At 45.6% G+C, this 17,060-nt stretch overlaps 1 protein-coding gene across 4 annotated transcripts in view; it reads left to right on the top strand.

Annotated features, from left to right (window-relative positions):
- The window catches only part of THOC5 (THO complex 5), a 35,896-nt gene extending 20,073 nt beyond the window's left edge, over window positions 1–15,823 (top strand). For all 4 annotated transcript variants that reach the window (XM_032883349.1, XM_032883348.1, XM_032883350.1 and 1 more), the window contains 8 exons: window positions 4,561–4,662; window positions 5,398–5,494; window positions 6,071–6,185; window positions 7,462–7,565; window positions 7,692–7,779; window positions 11,621–11,736; window positions 12,389–12,579; window positions 15,619–15,823. In XM_032883349.1, the coding sequence (XP_032739240.1) occupies window positions 4,561–4,662; window positions 5,398–5,494; window positions 6,071–6,185; window positions 7,462–7,565; window positions 7,692–7,779; window positions 11,621–11,736; window positions 12,389–12,579; window positions 15,619–15,682 (877 nt within the window). In that variant the 3' untranslated portion in view covers window positions 15,683–15,823. The remainder of the gene's footprint in view (window positions 1–4,560; window positions 4,663–5,397; window positions 5,495–6,070; window positions 6,186–7,461; window positions 7,566–7,691; window positions 7,780–11,620; window positions 11,737–12,388; window positions 12,580–15,618) is intronic.
- The last annotated feature ends 1,237 nt before the right edge of the window (window positions 15,824–17,060 follow it).

Genomic DNA, 17,060 nt, shown 5'->3' with positions numbered 1-17,060 from the left:
AGCACTAACTGACTTTAGTTGGTCCTCTTGCTACACAGCAGATGACGAAATGACTACAATGTATGGCAAATTTAGTAGGTGGGGCAGAGCTCTGCTTTTTATGAACAGTGGAAAAGCATGAACGGAGAAATGGAGTTTGGCAGACATTATTAGGTTGACAAATTTAGGCCGCCCTCTCCCTTTACTTTTTCTGTCCCAGGGTGCTGGGATTATTGCTTGACAGCTTAGCTCGGACCCAGGTTGTTCTTACCTGGAGATGAGAGAAGATTTTGAGGAGGGTGAGTGGAAGCAGAATAATCAAGGACACAGGTCGGGGATCCCCAGGAAGCCCCTGACTGTGGCAGTCTTGTTTCACAGCTAGGAGTGGGAAGAAGGGAGGAGTACCCAAGAGATCCTGAGGTTCAAATAGCCTCACTTACAAAAGCACTAGCCTGGCCTGGCACTCCAGCATACTGAGTCCTCATGCTGGCCGTACCGAGACCACTGAGGAAGGAAGCACAGGTCTGCTGCCTGGTGGGCTGGGGCTCTTCCCATGGCTGTCTGGTGGTGCCTTGTCCCTGGGTTCTCTACCCTGCACTTAACAGTCCACGCCCCCTTCAGGCTACAGCCCTGGTCCCTGTGCTTGAGTGTTATTTGGTTACCCTAAGGCACTCTGGATTAAATTGACCCTATTCTCACCAGACCCCAGCAGAGGGAGCCCAGAGCATCTAGTTACACTGCCCAGCTAGAGCTCTCATCTGGCAGTTTGAGGCCATGGTGGAGCTCCTTGTCACCAGCATTCTGCCTGCTCGCCTCTCAGATGCCGTACCTACTAAGAACAGGGCTGCTGGCTGGCCTCGGTGCACACTTCCCGCTCCTCATAAAGCTCCACGTGTGGCACAGTGGGGGCAGTGCTGCCGACTCGTTACCAGCTGGGCTCTGAACTCCAGCCTGTCCTGTCTGCCACTTAAGAGCTGTGTGTGCACCTTGAGCCAAGTGTCCTGGCCTCTGAGTCGGCTTCCTCACTCTGGTTGTTTAACTGTAATATCTCCTTCAAGGGTGTTTGTGAAGGACCAGGTCCAGTGCTCAGCATAGGTGAGGCACTTGATAAATGACAGCTGTGTTTATCATGAATTTGCTTAACTCTTCACAGTAACTTTACAAGGGGAGGAAACTGAGGCCTGTGTGACTGTCAGTGAAAGATGGGCTGTGGCCCCAGAAGAGGGAGGAGATGAGAAAGAAAGCACCACCCTGAAACTAGGATTCTATCTTTATGGGCCTTCAGGTGTAGTTTAGCTCATCCCCCTGTTTTCTGGTTGGAGAAACTGAGGTCCAAAGAGTATGTGACCAGTTATGGAAGCCCCAAGCCTCGCGCTCTGGACTTCTAGCCTAGAGGCCTTTGCTCAAGTACAGGCTGCTTTGGCCCTTGGGGAAACCAGGCTGGTGTATGGTTCTATTTATTTATCTACTAAAACATAAGGATACTTTTTTTTCCCCCCCAATATAATCATAGTCTCACACTAATTCCTTAGTATCACCCAATATCCAGAGTTCAAATTACCTTGATTTTCTCGTACATGTTTTTTGTTTTTGTTTTTGTTTTTGTTTTTTTTGTTTTGTTTTGTTTTTATATTGGGTTTTGAATCCGGATCTCTATAAAGTCCAAGTGTTGCAATTGGGTGAGGCTTCTCGCAAGCTTCTTTTCAACCGAATGTCCCTGCCATCTGTTCATTTGTTGAAGGGAATGGGTTGTTTATAGGTTTCCCTGGTCTGGATTTTTATGCTTGCATCCCTGCAGCACAGTTTAATGAGTTACTTCCTCCCTGTGTATTTCATGTAAATTAGATTTAGAGGCTTGATCAGATTTTATTTTGATTGTTTTGGCTGGGGAGACAGGGAAGCAAGACGACATCATAGATGTCGAGTATTTCCATCAGGAGGCATAGGTGGTTCTTTGTTTTTGTGACATTAGCATCATTGGCAACCATTGCCAGAATCTATATCATTAGGGAATTGATGTTCTTAATATAAACAAATTAACATTTAACCAACCTTGCTGAATATTCTTTAAGAAATTATTTTCCAGAATGATTTCCATTAGGGCATTTGACTAATCAGTTTTTCATTAAGCCATTAAACCATTTTTAATTATTTTGCAATTTTATTTTACCAAATTTTTAATCCTTTATTATTATTTTATAACAAAGATTTGAGTAATTGAGTATTTTTTGTTTCAGTGTTGTGGGGTTTTTTGTTTGTTTTTTGTTTTATGTTTTGTTTTGGTTTTGTTTTTGTTTTTTGGTCAGAGAGCCCAAAAGCAGGGGGAGCAGCAGGCAGAGGAAGAAACAAGCTCCATGCTGAGCAGGGAGCTTAATGTGGTACTAGAACACAGGACCCTGCGTTTTTTTTTTTTTTTTTTTTAAATATTTTATTTATTTTTTCGACAGAGAGAGATCACAAGTAGGCAGAGAGGCAGGCAGAGAGAGGAAGAAGCAGGCTCCCCACCAAAGAGAGAGCCCAATGTGGGGCTTGATCCCAGGACTCTGGGATCATGACCTGAGCCGAAGGCAGAGGCTTTAACCCTCTGAGCCACCCAGGGGCCCCAGGACCCTGCGTTCTTGACCTGAGAGCAGATGGTTAACCAACTGAGCCACCCAGGCATCTCAGTGTTTTTGGTTTTGCTTTTTTTTTTTTTTTTTTTTAAGTAGACCCCACGCCCCGCATGGAGCCCATTGCAGGGCATGAAGTCACTACCCTGAGATCAAGACCTGGTTGAGATCAAGAGTCAGATCCCCAACTGAATGAGCCACCCAGGAGCCCCTTGGTGTTGTAGTTTTATGACTATATATAACCTCCCCTTTTATGTCCATTATTTTGTTGTCCTGAACCACATATTACAGATGTAATTTTGTCAAGAAGATTTGATTCTTCCATCAGGTTTTGTTAATTAGAAACCTTTATCGTGCAGCTTTAGCTGTTTCCTTCTATTAGTAGTAGTTATTAAATATTGGCCAAAAGACTGACAATTTTTTTTAAAAGATATATTTATTTATTTAGTGGAGGTGGGGAGGGGGCATAGGGAGACTGAGAGAGAGAATGTCAAGCAGACGCCCCGCTGAGTATGGAGCCCAATGCAGGGCTCAGTCTCATGACCTGAGACCACAACCTGAGCTGAAGCCAAGAGTCAGAGGCTCAACCAACTGAGCCACCCAGGTGCCCCAACAAAAAATTTTTTATAAGATACTTATTTTTTTGAGAGGGGAGAGCATAGAGGGAGAGTGAGAGAGAGAAGGATGGGGCTCGATCCCAAGACCCTGAGGTAATGACCTGAGCCAAAGGCAGGCGCTTAATCCGACTGAACCACCCAGGCACCCCAACAAATTTCTTTTTAAGATTTTATTTATTTGAGAGAGAGAGCATAAGTAGGGGGAGGGACAGAGGGAGAGGGAGAAGCAGACTCCCCACTGAGGAGGAAACCTGATGCAGGGCTCAATCCCAGAACCCAAAGATCATGACCTGAGCCAATGTCAGACACTTAACCAACTGAGCCACCAAGTTGCCCCCAAAGACTGACAATTCTTATTTATTTTCTAGTCAGTTCTACATGAAAGGCAGTGAAGGGGCAGAGATCTAGAGGAGGGCAGAGAGTCTGTAGGAGAGACAGCGAACAGGGAAGAGTCAGAAGCTGCCACTGTCCCATTGCTAAGTTCTTGAAGGTGTGCCAGGGCTCTGAGCATCAGAATTAGCCCATTCTGCTAATTGAGTTGCTCCTGAGTTGCCCCTGTTGTGATACCTGGAAAGGTGAAGAAGGAGAATCCCCCCTGCCCCGCCCCCCACACTGGCTGAGGGAAAGAATGAGCCTTGTCCTTTGCGATTAGATTACTCCATTATCCTCCTCTTCCCTCCCATTCCTTCTCCACTTGTCATGTTTAATTACAGGCTGTGCCCTAACCATTCCAGGTGGGTGGCAATGGCGCTATCTCTCTGCTTATAGCCCTGGGTCACCTTGTCTCCAGCACATGTGATAATGTCTTTCTCTGGCAACATAAAAGGGGACCTTTTTCTGTAAGTAGCATAAAATTTGGCCAAAGTAAGATAGACACACCATCAAAACTGCACACTTGTTCTTTTGAGGTAGAAAGGATTCTCTTCTGCTCTTAAGAAAATTGTGATTATTTTATCTCCAGTGTCACAGGGCTTTGCTGCCTTTGAGGTAAGGCCCTGGTCATCATATTACCTCGAAGGGATAGGGTTTTCAAAAAATTCAGTGCTTAGAACAACTACTGTCTTTGATCAGATAGTGCAAATCCCAGCTCCAGCACTTACGAATAGTATGATCTTAGATGAGCCATATTGTTCAAAGCTTTGAGTTTCTCCTCTGTAAAATGAAAATGGTTATACTCCCTCCCTCATAGGGTTGTAGGGGTCTGGTGATCTCAAGTATAAAGGTCCAGAGGAAGCATTCTGGAAATGGTAGCATGAACATCAGTGATAGGTGGCATTACCATCCCCAGATCACCAAGTCTGCCTTGAGGCAAGGCATTGGCCAGCGTTCTCACTGCGGTCTTTTCCCTTTGCCAGTGACTTGCTGTCTCCTGACTCAGTCTTGAGCTGTTTGTATCCAGGAGATCACGGAAAGAAAACTCCAAATCCAGCCAATCAGTATCAGTTTGATAAAGTCGGGTGAGTCAGCAGTGTCTCCTCCTCTCCCAGCCTCTCTGCTTTGGAGTGCCTCTGGCAGCTCACCATTGAGGGCCAGAGGCCTCTCAGTGGGGAGGGGAGACAATGGGGTGGGGTGGTAGTGTGGTTTTAAGAGAAGGGAACGCAGGGGCAAATGGAGGTCATGGAAGGGTGAGGAGGGGTGGAAGCATCAAACTCGGAAGACATAACATATGATATAATAACTTGGTTTATCATTTTAATTCTCTGAGGATTAAAAACTTTAAAAACATTTTAAAAATTGGTAGGCTGGTGAAAAGCTCAAGGGCACTGCCTTATTGAGATTTGCTTATGAATTAGGGTAGGAAGAGAAAAGCAAACATGGGAGAGGTGAAATTCTCAGTAGGGAAGTGATGCAGTTTAGATCCTGGCTGTGAGTGACTGAGCCTGCAGGACTAGCCCATTTGGAGGGGGTGAGGGGATAGGAAAGGCTGTATCCTGGGACCACTGCAGAAAGGACTTAAAACTTTGATTGATTGATTGATTGATTGATTGATTTGATAGAGAGAGATCACAAGTAGGCAGAGAGACAGGCAGAGAGAGAGGGGGAAGTGGGCTCCCAGCTGAGCAGAGAGCCTGATGCAGGGCTCTATCCCAGGACCCTGAGATCATGACCTGAGCTGAAGGCAGCGGCTTTAACCCAACTGAGCCACCCAGGTGCCCCTGTAACATCTTTTTATGTTGTGTTCTTTTCTGCAGCATCCTGACTTTGAGAGACTACGTACTTGACCTAGGTCACCCCTATTTGTGGGTACAGAAGCTGGGTGGCCTCCACTTCCCCAAAGAGCAGCCCCAGGTGTGATCACTGATCCCTTCTCCTTGGCTGAAGATCTCTACTTCCTCATATCCTGTGCAGACTCCAGAAAGGCTTCTGATGTCCTCTGTGGGTTTTGAATGATCAGAATGCTTTCCCTCCAGGCTATGATCTGTCCTCCCTCCACTCAGGATACTAAAATGTCTGAGGCCTACAAGTGTTTTGGTACCTTTTGCCTTTTCCCTGATCGTAGCAGCTCTCTTGATTATAACTTTGGTCCTTGCCTTGGGTACAGCAGGGCTCCAGGCTCTGCCATCCCTCAGTTTTATGTACAGAGATGCCAAAAATTAGGTGTCAACAGAACCCCAGGGGATGTGGCATCTTAGCAGAAGTCTTTCTCAAGAGGTGGCCACGCCTCTCAAGAACCTAGTAGTTTATATTGTTCCTACTGGAACTCAGTATCAGGCCTGTCACAGCAGGCAATTCCTGCAATTTCCGTAAGATATCTATCTCGGTGTGGGTGGTCCTGGCTGCCATAGGCATGCGGGGCCTAGGAGAGAGGCAGTGCCTGGAGGAAGGGACAGAGCACCCAGGTGTGCTGCTCTCTGTTGTCCACAGCACACGGTGATTGCTGACCACTCGCTGAGCGCCAGCCACATGGAGACCACCATGAAACTACTGAAGACTAGGGTGCAGTCCCGTCTGGCCCTTCACAAACAGTTTGCATCCCTGGGTAAGCTGGTGTTAGGTCTGTGGCTTAAGAGCCACTTGGACAACACAGAGACAAAGATGACTTTTCCTTCATTCAGATTTCTCCAGTTCTGATGACACATCAGAGAGGGCTTGGTTCCTGGCTCTTGCTGAGCAAAGCTGGTGGCAGGGCCACTAGGGACAGCTACAGGCCCATCCATGCAGAGGTCTGAGCTCCCCTTAGGGCCATCATGGTTGTCCTGGCTCACAAAAGAGGCCCAAAGCCGTCTGGATGGTCCAAGATAGTGGACTGGTCAGGAACAACTTACTTTAGGTTAGCATATGTCAGCCTTTGGTGTCCATTCTACTGATACTTAGTAGAAGCCCAATTCATGCTTTGTAGACTTTACATTTAGTTTATGAGAGTACAGCTGTTCAGGAATCCATGCCCTCGTCCCTCCCCTGAGACCTACTGAGCTAACGTCTTCCATGGTGAGGCTGAACCCCAGTGTTTTTCATAAGCTCTCAGGTGATTCTGATGAGCCATTGACCACAGTGGTGCCCTGTTGGATGTTTCTCCTCATTCACTAAATACTTGTCAAGGGCTTAACATGCATAAGGCACTTGTGGGATAGTGAGAGTTAAGGTCTTTCTGATCTGAAATAGTAACTCTCAGGAAGGCATTGGGTTTCTAGGACCCATCTAGAGATCGTTCCCCTGTCAGGGAGCTCTTGCAATCTACGTGGACCCAGGTGTCCCCAGGGCAGCATTGCTTGTGACACGCTTGCTCCCCATCAGCATTGCTCCACTTGTTTTGTCCTGAGGCTGGATGATTTTCATCCTGGACAGTGTTTACTGTGTTGGCATATTTGCAGATTGAAGTGCCAGCAGGAGTTTGCCCTGGCGCAGTTCTCTAGCTCTCCTCCCTTAGAGGAACGGACACAGAGCACTTCAGTCGTTGCCTCCATCAAGGTCAGCTATGAAAACAGCCCTCTTGGCTGTTTGATCTAATTAACAGTCCCTGCTACAGAGACACTGTCACTGGTTCTGGCTGCCAGAGGGGGTTTTGTTTTGCTGACAATCATCTGCATTAAAGATAAAGCACCGTGAAAGCTGGTGCTAGGTCTGGCCACAAGCACTTAGCACCGGGGGAAGGTCAAGTGGTGCACCTGCAGTCCTAGCATGCGTTGATCAGGGTGTCTACAGAATGCCTCCTGTACCTGCACAGCTAGCAGGGCAGTCTGAGCCCTCCAGATACTAGTTACCCTGTGTGGCACCTGATTGCTACCTGTGATACCACATATCTTGCTCTCTTTTAGAACATGGCATTGTACCAGTTACTAGTGATTGCCAGTACCTCTTCCCTGCAAAGGTTGTCTCCCGCCTGGTGAAGTGGGTGACGATTGCCCATGAGGATTACATGGTAAGTGGAGGAGGGCCAGATCACCCTTGCCATCCCAAAGACTCCTGTCACTTTTCAGCTCCTGCCCTTCCAGCAGGGGACTTGACTGGAGGATCTTGGAGTTCACTCCGCTGTGGTGACTTCTAGGAGCTGCATTTCACCAAGGACATTGTGGAGGCAGGACTGGCTGAGGACACGAATCTCTACTACATGGCACTCGTGGAAAGGGGCACAGGTAATTTCTTTTCTGATCATGGTAGTAGACAAGGGGAGCTAGTAAGAATAAAACATTCCTGGGACACCTGGGTGGCTCAGTCAATTAACTGTCTGCCTTTGGCTCAGGTCATGATCCCAGAGCCCTGGAATCAAGTCCCACATCAGGCTTCTTGCTCAGTGTGGAGCCTGCTTCTCTCCCTCTGCCTATCTCTGTCCCTCTGACAAAATCTTTAAAGAAAAAGGGGGGGGGTTGTGGAATAAAGCATTCCTGAGGGTTGCCCAAAGAAAGCAAAAGATCCTAGGATCCTGCCAGGGTGACACAGCAAATAGTAATGATTGGAAGATCCACCATTCAGTGAAGACTTGCTCTGTAACACAGCCACATCCACATTTTATCTCATTTAATCCTCATGCTGGGAGTGGTAATAAAGGTAGCCCCCATTTTCCTTAAGTTTGCATGCCACCACTTTGCTTTTACAAAAAACTTACACGAATACCTGTTTCCATTAACTGAAAGAAAGGAGGATTTTCACTTTTACAAAAAAAGTCATTACTGTGCTAATGTAGGTCTTTTGTAAAAGTAAAGTGGCATTAATGCTCAGGATGTGGGGGATGCCCCTTTATTTATGCCCTTTGGGCTTAGGAAAGGGTTCATAGGAATGTTTTGCTTTTGGATAATAGGAGAAACCTGTATTCCCATTTTATAGGCAAGCACACTGAGGCTCAGTCCCAAGTCTGACCTCTGAGCCTGAGCTCTTGGCCCTTTTCTTTACCATTCTCTAAAAGCAGGTACCTGTTCTTCCTCCTCTTCACAGAAGGGCTGACATGTTATTCTCAGGTTGTGAAGCGCAGGGTGGCAGGACCTTCCTCCCTGTCTGCGGTTCCTACACTCACTTTGGAGGCATCGCAAGCTATGATTTCTCACAGCTATCCTGGCATCTAATTTGCCAAGGCTTCCCGTGGAGTCAACCAGGTGCTGCCTCTGGAGCTGTTTTCTGGCTCCTGCCCTGGCGAGCCTGGCACTGCCCATAGGATCTGACCCCCGTGGTTCTGTGGCTGCAGAGCTGGGGGATTGTCTGTGTTTCTAAGCTAGTGGGAGAAACATAAGGAAAGGTTGCACTCTCTGTTGTTAGAGTTTTTCTACCCTGTGGTTTCTTCCCTTCTTTTTTATTCTGAGGAATTCTTTAATATTCCGAGGAAATTAAATATTTTAGATATAGTTGAGGTCCCCTTGCTTTATACTTCTTTCTCTCCCTCAGGATAGGTGACTACTATTTGGAATAGGAATTTGGAATTTGACCATTTTTTTGTACATTTGGAATTTGTACATTTGCTTCCCATTCTTCTCCCTTTAAGAAAATACTTTTACCTTGTCCCTAAATAACATAGAATACTGTTTTAAAAGGGTACAAAAAGGCACCTGGGTGGCTAAGTGGGTTAAGCCTCTGCCTTCAGCTCAGGTCCTGATCTCAGGGTCCTGGGATGGGCTCTCTGCTCAGCAGGGAGCCTACTTCCCACTCTTTCTCTCTGCCTGCCTCTCTGTCTACTTGTGATCTCTCTCTCTGTCAAATAAATAAAATCTTTAAAAAATTTTTATTTTAAATAAAAGGACACAAAATATATAGTCCAAGATGTTTAATTTTTTTTTTAAGATTTTATTTATTTATTTGACAGAGATCACAAGTAGGCAGAGAGGCAGGCAGAGAATAGGGGGGAAGCAGGCTCCCCTCTGAGCAGAGAGCCCAGTGTGGGGCTCGATCCCAGGACCCTGAGATCATGACCTGAGCCGAAGGCAGAGGCTTAACCCACTGAGGTGCCCAAGTCCAAGAAATTTATAAAGCCCCAAGTGGGAAAAGTCACTGATAGACATCACTCTGTTTCTTGGTTGAGCAGATGAAAGCTTGAAAGATAGTAAGTGTTCTAGATCCATCAGAGTGAATATGATACATAAAATTTTCCTAAGATGCATTGAAGAATTTGAAAATTTAAGAGTGAAATTTAAATGAGTAAGTGGGCAGCAATTCCAAAAAATTTAAATCACTTTACAGCAGATCAGTTTGAAAACTGATGAATTAAAAACAAAAAAATTGAATAGAGATAAATCCAGGAATATATGCTGTTAGGACACAAGCAATATGGCAGCAGAGAAAGGACTTACTTTTTATTTTTAATTTTTTCATTTTATTTTATTTTATTTAAATTCTATTAATTATAGTGTATTATTAGTCTCAGAGGTAGAGTTCAGTGATTCATCAGTCTTATATATGATACTCAGTGCTTATTACATCACGTGCCATCCTTAATGTCCATCACCCAGTTACCCTATCCCCCCACCCACCTTCCCTCCAGCAACCCTCAGTTTATTTCCTATACTTAAGTCTCTTACTCTTTGCCTCCCTCTCTGATTTCATTTTATTTTTCCCCCATCCCCCATGATCCTGTTTTGTTTCTTAAATTCTAAATATGAGTGAAATCATACAATTTTCTTTATCTGATTGACTTATTTCACTTAGCCTAATACCCTCTAGTTCCATTCACATCATTGCAAATGGTAAGATTTCATCTTTCTGATGAGTAATATTCTATTGTATATATATATACCATGTCTTCTTTTTCCATTCATCTGTCAGTTGACATCTGGGCTCTTTCCATAGTTTGGCTATTGCAGACATTGCTGCTAAACATTGGGGTGCAGGTGCCTCTTTGGATCACTGTGTTTTTATCCTTTGGGTAGGACTCACTTTCTAATAAATGTGGTTGCAACTGTCAGGGAAGAATTGTCTTAATCTATATTCTCTTGTTCTCTGTTGTTTGAATTACTGGTGTGTTACAGTTCTTTTTCTTCCCCCCATAAATAATGAAAAAAGAATGGCATACTTCACCCATTGGTAGAAAGGGTAAATGTCCTGTGGAGAAATGCAAAGGCTGTCACCAGAGAAGAAAATGAATATATTAAAAAATACAACTTTTCAGGGGCACCTGGTGGCCCAGTCAGTTAAGCGTCTGCCTTCACTTCAAGTCATGATGTCAGGGTCCTGGGATCAAGCCCCGTGTCGAGCTCCCTGTTCAGCGAGGAGTCTGCTTCTCCCTCTCCCTCTACCCCTCCTCACTGCTCGTGCTTCCTCTCCTTGTCTCTCTCAAAGTCTATAAAAAAGAAATACAACTACTTCCTATAAGGAGTATGAACATAGCTTTGATATCGGACAGTTCTAGTTAAGCTCAGCACTGCTGCTTTGCAACTGTTTGATCCTAAGGAAGATTCTATCAGAGCCTCATTTTCTTTATATATAAAACGGGCATGTAATAATGGTACCCATCTCATAGAATCATTGGTAGGATGAAATAAAATGTGTGTAAAGAGTTCAACACAGTGCTTGGAATACAGTAAGTACTCTATCTGTTGGCTATTAAAAAGTTTCACATAACAAAATAACTTAAAAGGAATAGAGTAGAGAAAATATATTTGATGTAATAGCTAGTACACAATATTGCTGGAAAGAAAAAACAGATAGCCTTCACATGGGAAAATCCTTAACTTGCTGGCAAAGAAAGAAATGCCAGTTAAAATAAACTTCTGTCAAAGGAGCAAATAAAACTTGGGCAGACCCAGTGTGGACCAGACTCGGGAGTCCACACACCTCTGCATCCTTGGAGGGACCAGAGTCACAGGACCTCACATTCTGCAATCTGACAGTTCTACTTAGGAGATTCTAGAACAAAAATAAAAGTACCAGAATGTTGCTGTGCAACACTCGGATTAATACAAGACAGAGCTACTAGCCTCAGGGGCCCAGTGGGGAGGGTCCATGACTGGCATACTCCGTCTCAAAACTGATTTTTCCTCCTTACTCCCTTCCCAGCCAAACTCCAGGCTGCTGTGGTGCTAAACCCTGGCTACTCCTCCATCCCACCTGTTTTCCAGCTCTGTCTAAACTGGAAAGGGGAGAAAACCAATAGCAACGATGACAATATTCGGGTAAGACCCTGCTGGAGGTGATGGAAAGAGCATGGAGAGCCTCTTTGGGGGAGGGAGGGCGGTGGCAGGACCTGCTGCAACTGAGAGCTTAGCCACTGGTCTAATTCCAGTGGACCGTGGGGCCTGCCAGGATTTGTAGAATTTGCTGGAGGCTTTTTGGTATAGTAGAAGAAAAAGCCTAGCGCCTAGCTTGGGGTCACCCCATTTTAAAATGGGAATACTATAAATCCTTGCCTTGAAAGGTTGCTGTCTTGGGCTTTGGTGGAAATGTGAATAAACTGGGAAGCATGGAAGTGTTGGAATGAGGTGGTGTGTGAGATTATTGTAGCTAGTAAATATCATCGTATCTGTTGATTTGATTCTGTAGTGGCCTTCTGGCCGTGGATCATGTTTTTAATGCTAATACCTTCTGACTTAGGTCTTGAGATTTCTTCTCCACACACCTCCATCTTCTTGGCTGTGAGAATGTTGGCTAGGGAAAGTTACAGGTCAGAATCAGGAAGACGCTGTTATCCTGAGCCTGAGGATAAACCCATCCGGTTTGATCTGGTGTGACCTAGCTCCTATAGAGGCCTGGCTACTATTCCTGTGGAGCTGTCAGACCCAGTTAGTCTAAAGGTAGTGCTGAGTTTCTGGCTTTCCCACTCCTTAGGCCATGGAGAGCGAGGTCAACGTTTGCTACAAGGAGCTGTGCGGCCCCCGGCCCAGCCATCAGCTCCTGACCAACCAGCTGCAGCGCCTGTGTGTGCTGCTAGATGTCTACCTGGAGACTGACAGCCACGATGACAGTGTGGAGGGGCCCAAGGAGTTTCCCCAGGAGAAGATGTGTCTGCGGCTTTTCAGGTGAGGGGACGGGTGGGAACACTGGGGCTCTGGAGGTGTCCAGCCCTGCCTCTCTCAGGAACTCGGGGCAGAGATCAGAACCTGGCATGGAGGGCATGCTCGTACTCACGTGTGCTTGTCTCTGTTCACAGTGGAAATAAAAATTCTGTAGCCAGATTTCTGAGGAGAGCTTGCTCCCTCTTTCCTGAAACCCACTTCCTACAGCTGGTCCAGCTCTTCTTCTCGAGCACCCCTGAAGGTGGGCCACCCACTGAGTGAGCTCCACCAGAATCAAAAGGATTTAGCTGAACTTCCTGTGCTTCTTTTGGAAAACAACATGGTTTGCTTTTTATTGTCCAAATAAGCTTTTAAAACTACATAAAGCCCCACCAGTCCCAGAGTCTGCCATATTCTTCCTGGGATGCTCCCAAGTCTATGAGAATGGCAGCTCTAGGCAGTTGGGCATCATGGAAGGAACCATTTCTGAGGTAAGACAAATAATAAGTACAGATCATTGGTTTGCTGCTCACCAGCTATGTGATCTTGTCAGAATCACTTTAGCTCTGGACCTACTTCCTAAAGGCTGACATGGAAGTATATTGTCTGGCTCGTGGTGAATTAGAGATAATTCATATAAGCTATGAGAACGGTTCCTGGCACAGACAGGGCTCACAAAATGCCATTAGGTCCTGATGACTTGGTGTTCAGTGTGTCTGTACTCATGGCACTTTTAGCTACTTTTCTTTTCACTTTGGTGAGGTCCTTTCTCTCCCTTTTATCCCTTAACACATGTTCTTGTTCTTTTTTTGTTTTGTTTTGTTTTGTTAATTTATTTGACAGCACAAGCAGAAGGAGAGGGAGAAACAGGCTCCCCACTGAGCAGGGAGCCCGATATGGGGCTCTGTCTCAGGACCCTGGGATTACAACCAGAGCCAAAGGCAGATGCTTAATTGACTGAGCCACCCAGGCACCCCACATGTTTTTGTTCTTAAAGAATCAATTTCAAAATTCCAGAGTCCATGCTGTTAGGCATCCCTTCCCTTTTGAGCAAGCAGCTAGGGAAGAATGGTGTCCGGGAGAGAGGAAGGGCTATAATCTGTTTCTAATTGGGGCATCCCTGTATTCCCTGTCAGTCTAAAGGTCCCTTACCTGCCCCTCACCTCAGATAGCCAGTCCCAGCGCCTAGAAGCTGTGCCAGCATCCTCCCCCCTCCATCTGGCACCTCCACCTGGCCTGGTTCTTCATGTTATCTGATAATAACCAGTTCTAGCCCCCAAGTGGCTGCTGGAAGGCGGAGCTGGCGACTAGATGTTGGTAGCTTCTAGGACTTGCTCTCCCTCGTGAGTCTGTTTGAGAACTCTGTTCTTCCCACCCTCCCTACCTGCTGTAACACATTTCGAGGGTGGGAGCTCTCACACGGCCAGTGTTTATTTTCTGTTACCTAATGGTTCCCGAAGGATCCGTTTCCTGTAGTGCTTTTTGTCACCCAGGCAGAGGTCCTCCATCAGGGCATTCTGGGTTGGTGCTGCTTTGGCTACTCAGATCCAGTTAACCCCATGACTGGAGAGATGCAAGTTTCTCGGCCTAGAGTCCAGCTGACCGCTGGTATCAGGCCAAGGGACTGGGCTGTAAAGTGCTGGCCTGGCAGCGGGAGACAGGAGGTCTAGTTCTGCCTGCGGCTGGCTACCTTCAGACTGTGGGTTCTCCATTAGCCATATGCCTAGACTTGCCCAGGTGATTCTGTGCCCTTGTGATGTTGGGAGTATATGTCATTATGGTTATGAGCAAGGACTTTGGGCCCAAAAAGATGTGGGTTCACATTGCAGTTCCAACCTATGTGATGAGGGTCTACACTTAGCCGCCTGAACTTCAGAGTCCTCATCGGTTAAAAACAAAACAAAACAGCATCCACCTCAGGTATTGTAGGGAAGATGAAAATAAACGAGATGTAGTGTGTAAAGTGCCAAATACGATGGCACGCAGAGTAAGCCCTCCTTTAAGTAAGTGGTTGCATCGGTATTGGAGTAAAAACCTTCTTTCTCTCATCTCTGTAAACACACACACACACACCCTTCAGACTGCTATCCAGGCTGTCACCTTTCAAGTTACCACTGAATGTCAACCATAGCAGACAAAAGTGGCCCTTTAGACAGACATCGTTCACTGTGGAGTTGGGTAGAAGAGGCCTGTTTGTGAAGTTTTGCCTGGTATCCCCAAATCCCTAGCATCATAGCTGAAGCACCTTAGCTTCAGAGTGTTGAGGTTTTGGCCATGATTGTCAGCCTGCCTGTGGCCAGTAGGATTTAGTGTTAGCCCTGGTTTTGAAGTTGAGCCCGTTGCTTTCTGACAATAACATTCAGGCAGACAGTTTACCTCCCCGAGACTGTTTCTTCATCTGTAAAATCTATAAAATGGTAGAAATAGTATCTCAGAGGTAGTAGTATAAAGCACGTGGCTCTTGGCAGACACTTAGTGCAGATTCTTTTCACTCCTGTTTACACGGGAATCTCCCTGCAAAGGAGGATTTTAAGGTTTTTTCTTCATTTTTCTTATCATAAAAATTAAATAGGGGCACCTGGGTGGCTCAGTTGGTTAAGCATCTGTCTTTTGCGCAGGTCATGATCCTGGGCTCCTGGGATTGAGCCCCGCATCGGGCTTCTTGCTCAGCAGGGAGCCTGCTACTCCCTCTGCTTCACCCCCTGCTCCTGTGCGCTCACTCACTCTCTTTCTCCTCTCTTTCTCAGATAAACAAAATCTTTTAAAAAAGAGAGAGAGAGAAATATGTTTGGTGTTAAACATAAAAACATCAATGAGCAGTTTTGTAAAAACACTAAAAAGTGAGGGTCTCCGAAGTGCCTGTTGTTGGTGAGGGCCTTTCCAGGTTTATGTTCATGCATTTGCAAGCATACATTTTCGCCAAAACAGTATGACACCTTACATATTGTTTTACAGTCTGCTTTTTATTCGTTTTTCACCATCCCTTGTGCGGATGAATTGTAATTTATTTTGTCAGCCCAAAGGGCATAGTATTAACTGATCTCCCTTCTCCTGTTTCTTTAGGGGCCCCAGCAGGATGAAGCCGTTTAAATATAACCATCCTCAAGGATTCTTCAGCCATCGCTGACCTTCCACTCAGCCTGTTGTTCCCCGCCATGACCAAAGTGCTATGCCTCTACCTTCTGCTTTGGCCCACATGTGGCTCTTGATAGTCTCCAAAGACAGGTTTTTTTATTTTTAGCTTATTAAAGTGTCACTTGACCAAGTGGCCTTTGTCTTGTGGCTTCCTGTAGACGATGGGGGTGGATTTGCAGTCTGGAAGGGCAGTTGGGGACCACAGCATAGTGTGAAAGAGTTTTTGTGGACTGGCTTTCTCTAGGTGGCCAAGAAAAGCAGAGTGCAGAATATTCTGAGTCTGTAGAAAGATGCTGCCTTCTTATCCCCACTCATCTTTCTTGTTCTTGCTTTGGGAGGGCCTCATTAGTTTGGTGTTTATTACCCTAAGTCCCTGCTGTTAGAAGGTGGCAGGGAAAGCCCAAGTGAGCATAGCCCAAAAAAACAAAAGTTCTTTCCCTTCCCCTCTCTCCCTCCACTAACTTCAGTACCTTCATTGGCCAGATTCTCTCTGATTGTTGGATTTTTATAAACATCTGACTGTGCAGCACAAAGAGAAGACAGGTATAAGGAGTAATTGTAAATATTGCACCATTGTGTGAAGTTAGTGAGAATGGTCTTGGAGAATCACAAGTAGAGCCACCATCTAATGAGGCTCTGGCAGAGTGAGACCAGGAGCCATTTGAAGAGAATCTTCATGGTGAGGACATGATAAGTGTCTCAAAAATAATGGTTCGACTCTCAGGGAATTAAGAGAAGTCCTAGGAAAATCGATAAAACCCTCTAAAATATTTTCAAAATAACCTCCTTTATAATTCTGCAAAAGTCAAAATGAAGGATGGCATAAAGTGTTCTTGGACAGTTTTGTCAGAAAAATTATTCCCCATCTCCTCAAAAAAAAAAAGTCAGTTTTCAATTCATTATTTGTTTAAGAAATAAGATATAAAGCTAGAAAATATTTAAGAATTACTACAGGCGTACCTAGGTGGCTCAGTCAGTTGGGCATCTGTCTTCGGCTTGGGTCGTTATTGAGATTGCGCCCAATGTCCAGCTTCCTGTTCAGCAGGGAACCTGCTTCTCCCTTCCCTTGCCCCCCACCCCCCCGCTGCCGCTCTCACTATCTCTTTCCCTCTCTCTCCCTTTCTCTCTCAATTAAAATATTAAAAAAAAAGAGAATTATTACATACTTGGGGCACCTGGCTGGCTCAGTCAGAACAGCATGCAACTCCTGATCTCAGGGTCATGAATTAGAGCCCCAAGTTGGGTGTAAAGATTACCAAAATAATAATAATAATAATAAAACTAAAAAAAGAATTCTTATAGGGGCATGTGGGTGGCTCATTGGGTTAAGCCTCCGCCTTTGGCTCAGGTCATGGTCTTAGGGTCCTGGG

Source organism: Lontra canadensis, unplaced genomic scaffold (genome assembly GCF_010015895.1).
Source record: "Lontra canadensis isolate GAN:19392208 unplaced genomic scaffold, GSC_riverotter_1.0 scaffold87, whole genome shotgun sequence".
Classification (NCBI taxonomy): domain Eukaryota; kingdom Metazoa; phylum Chordata; class Mammalia; order Carnivora; family Mustelidae; genus Lontra; species Lontra canadensis.
Note: the sequence above shows the minus strand (reverse complement) of the source record. Positions and strands in the feature narration are given on the sequence as shown.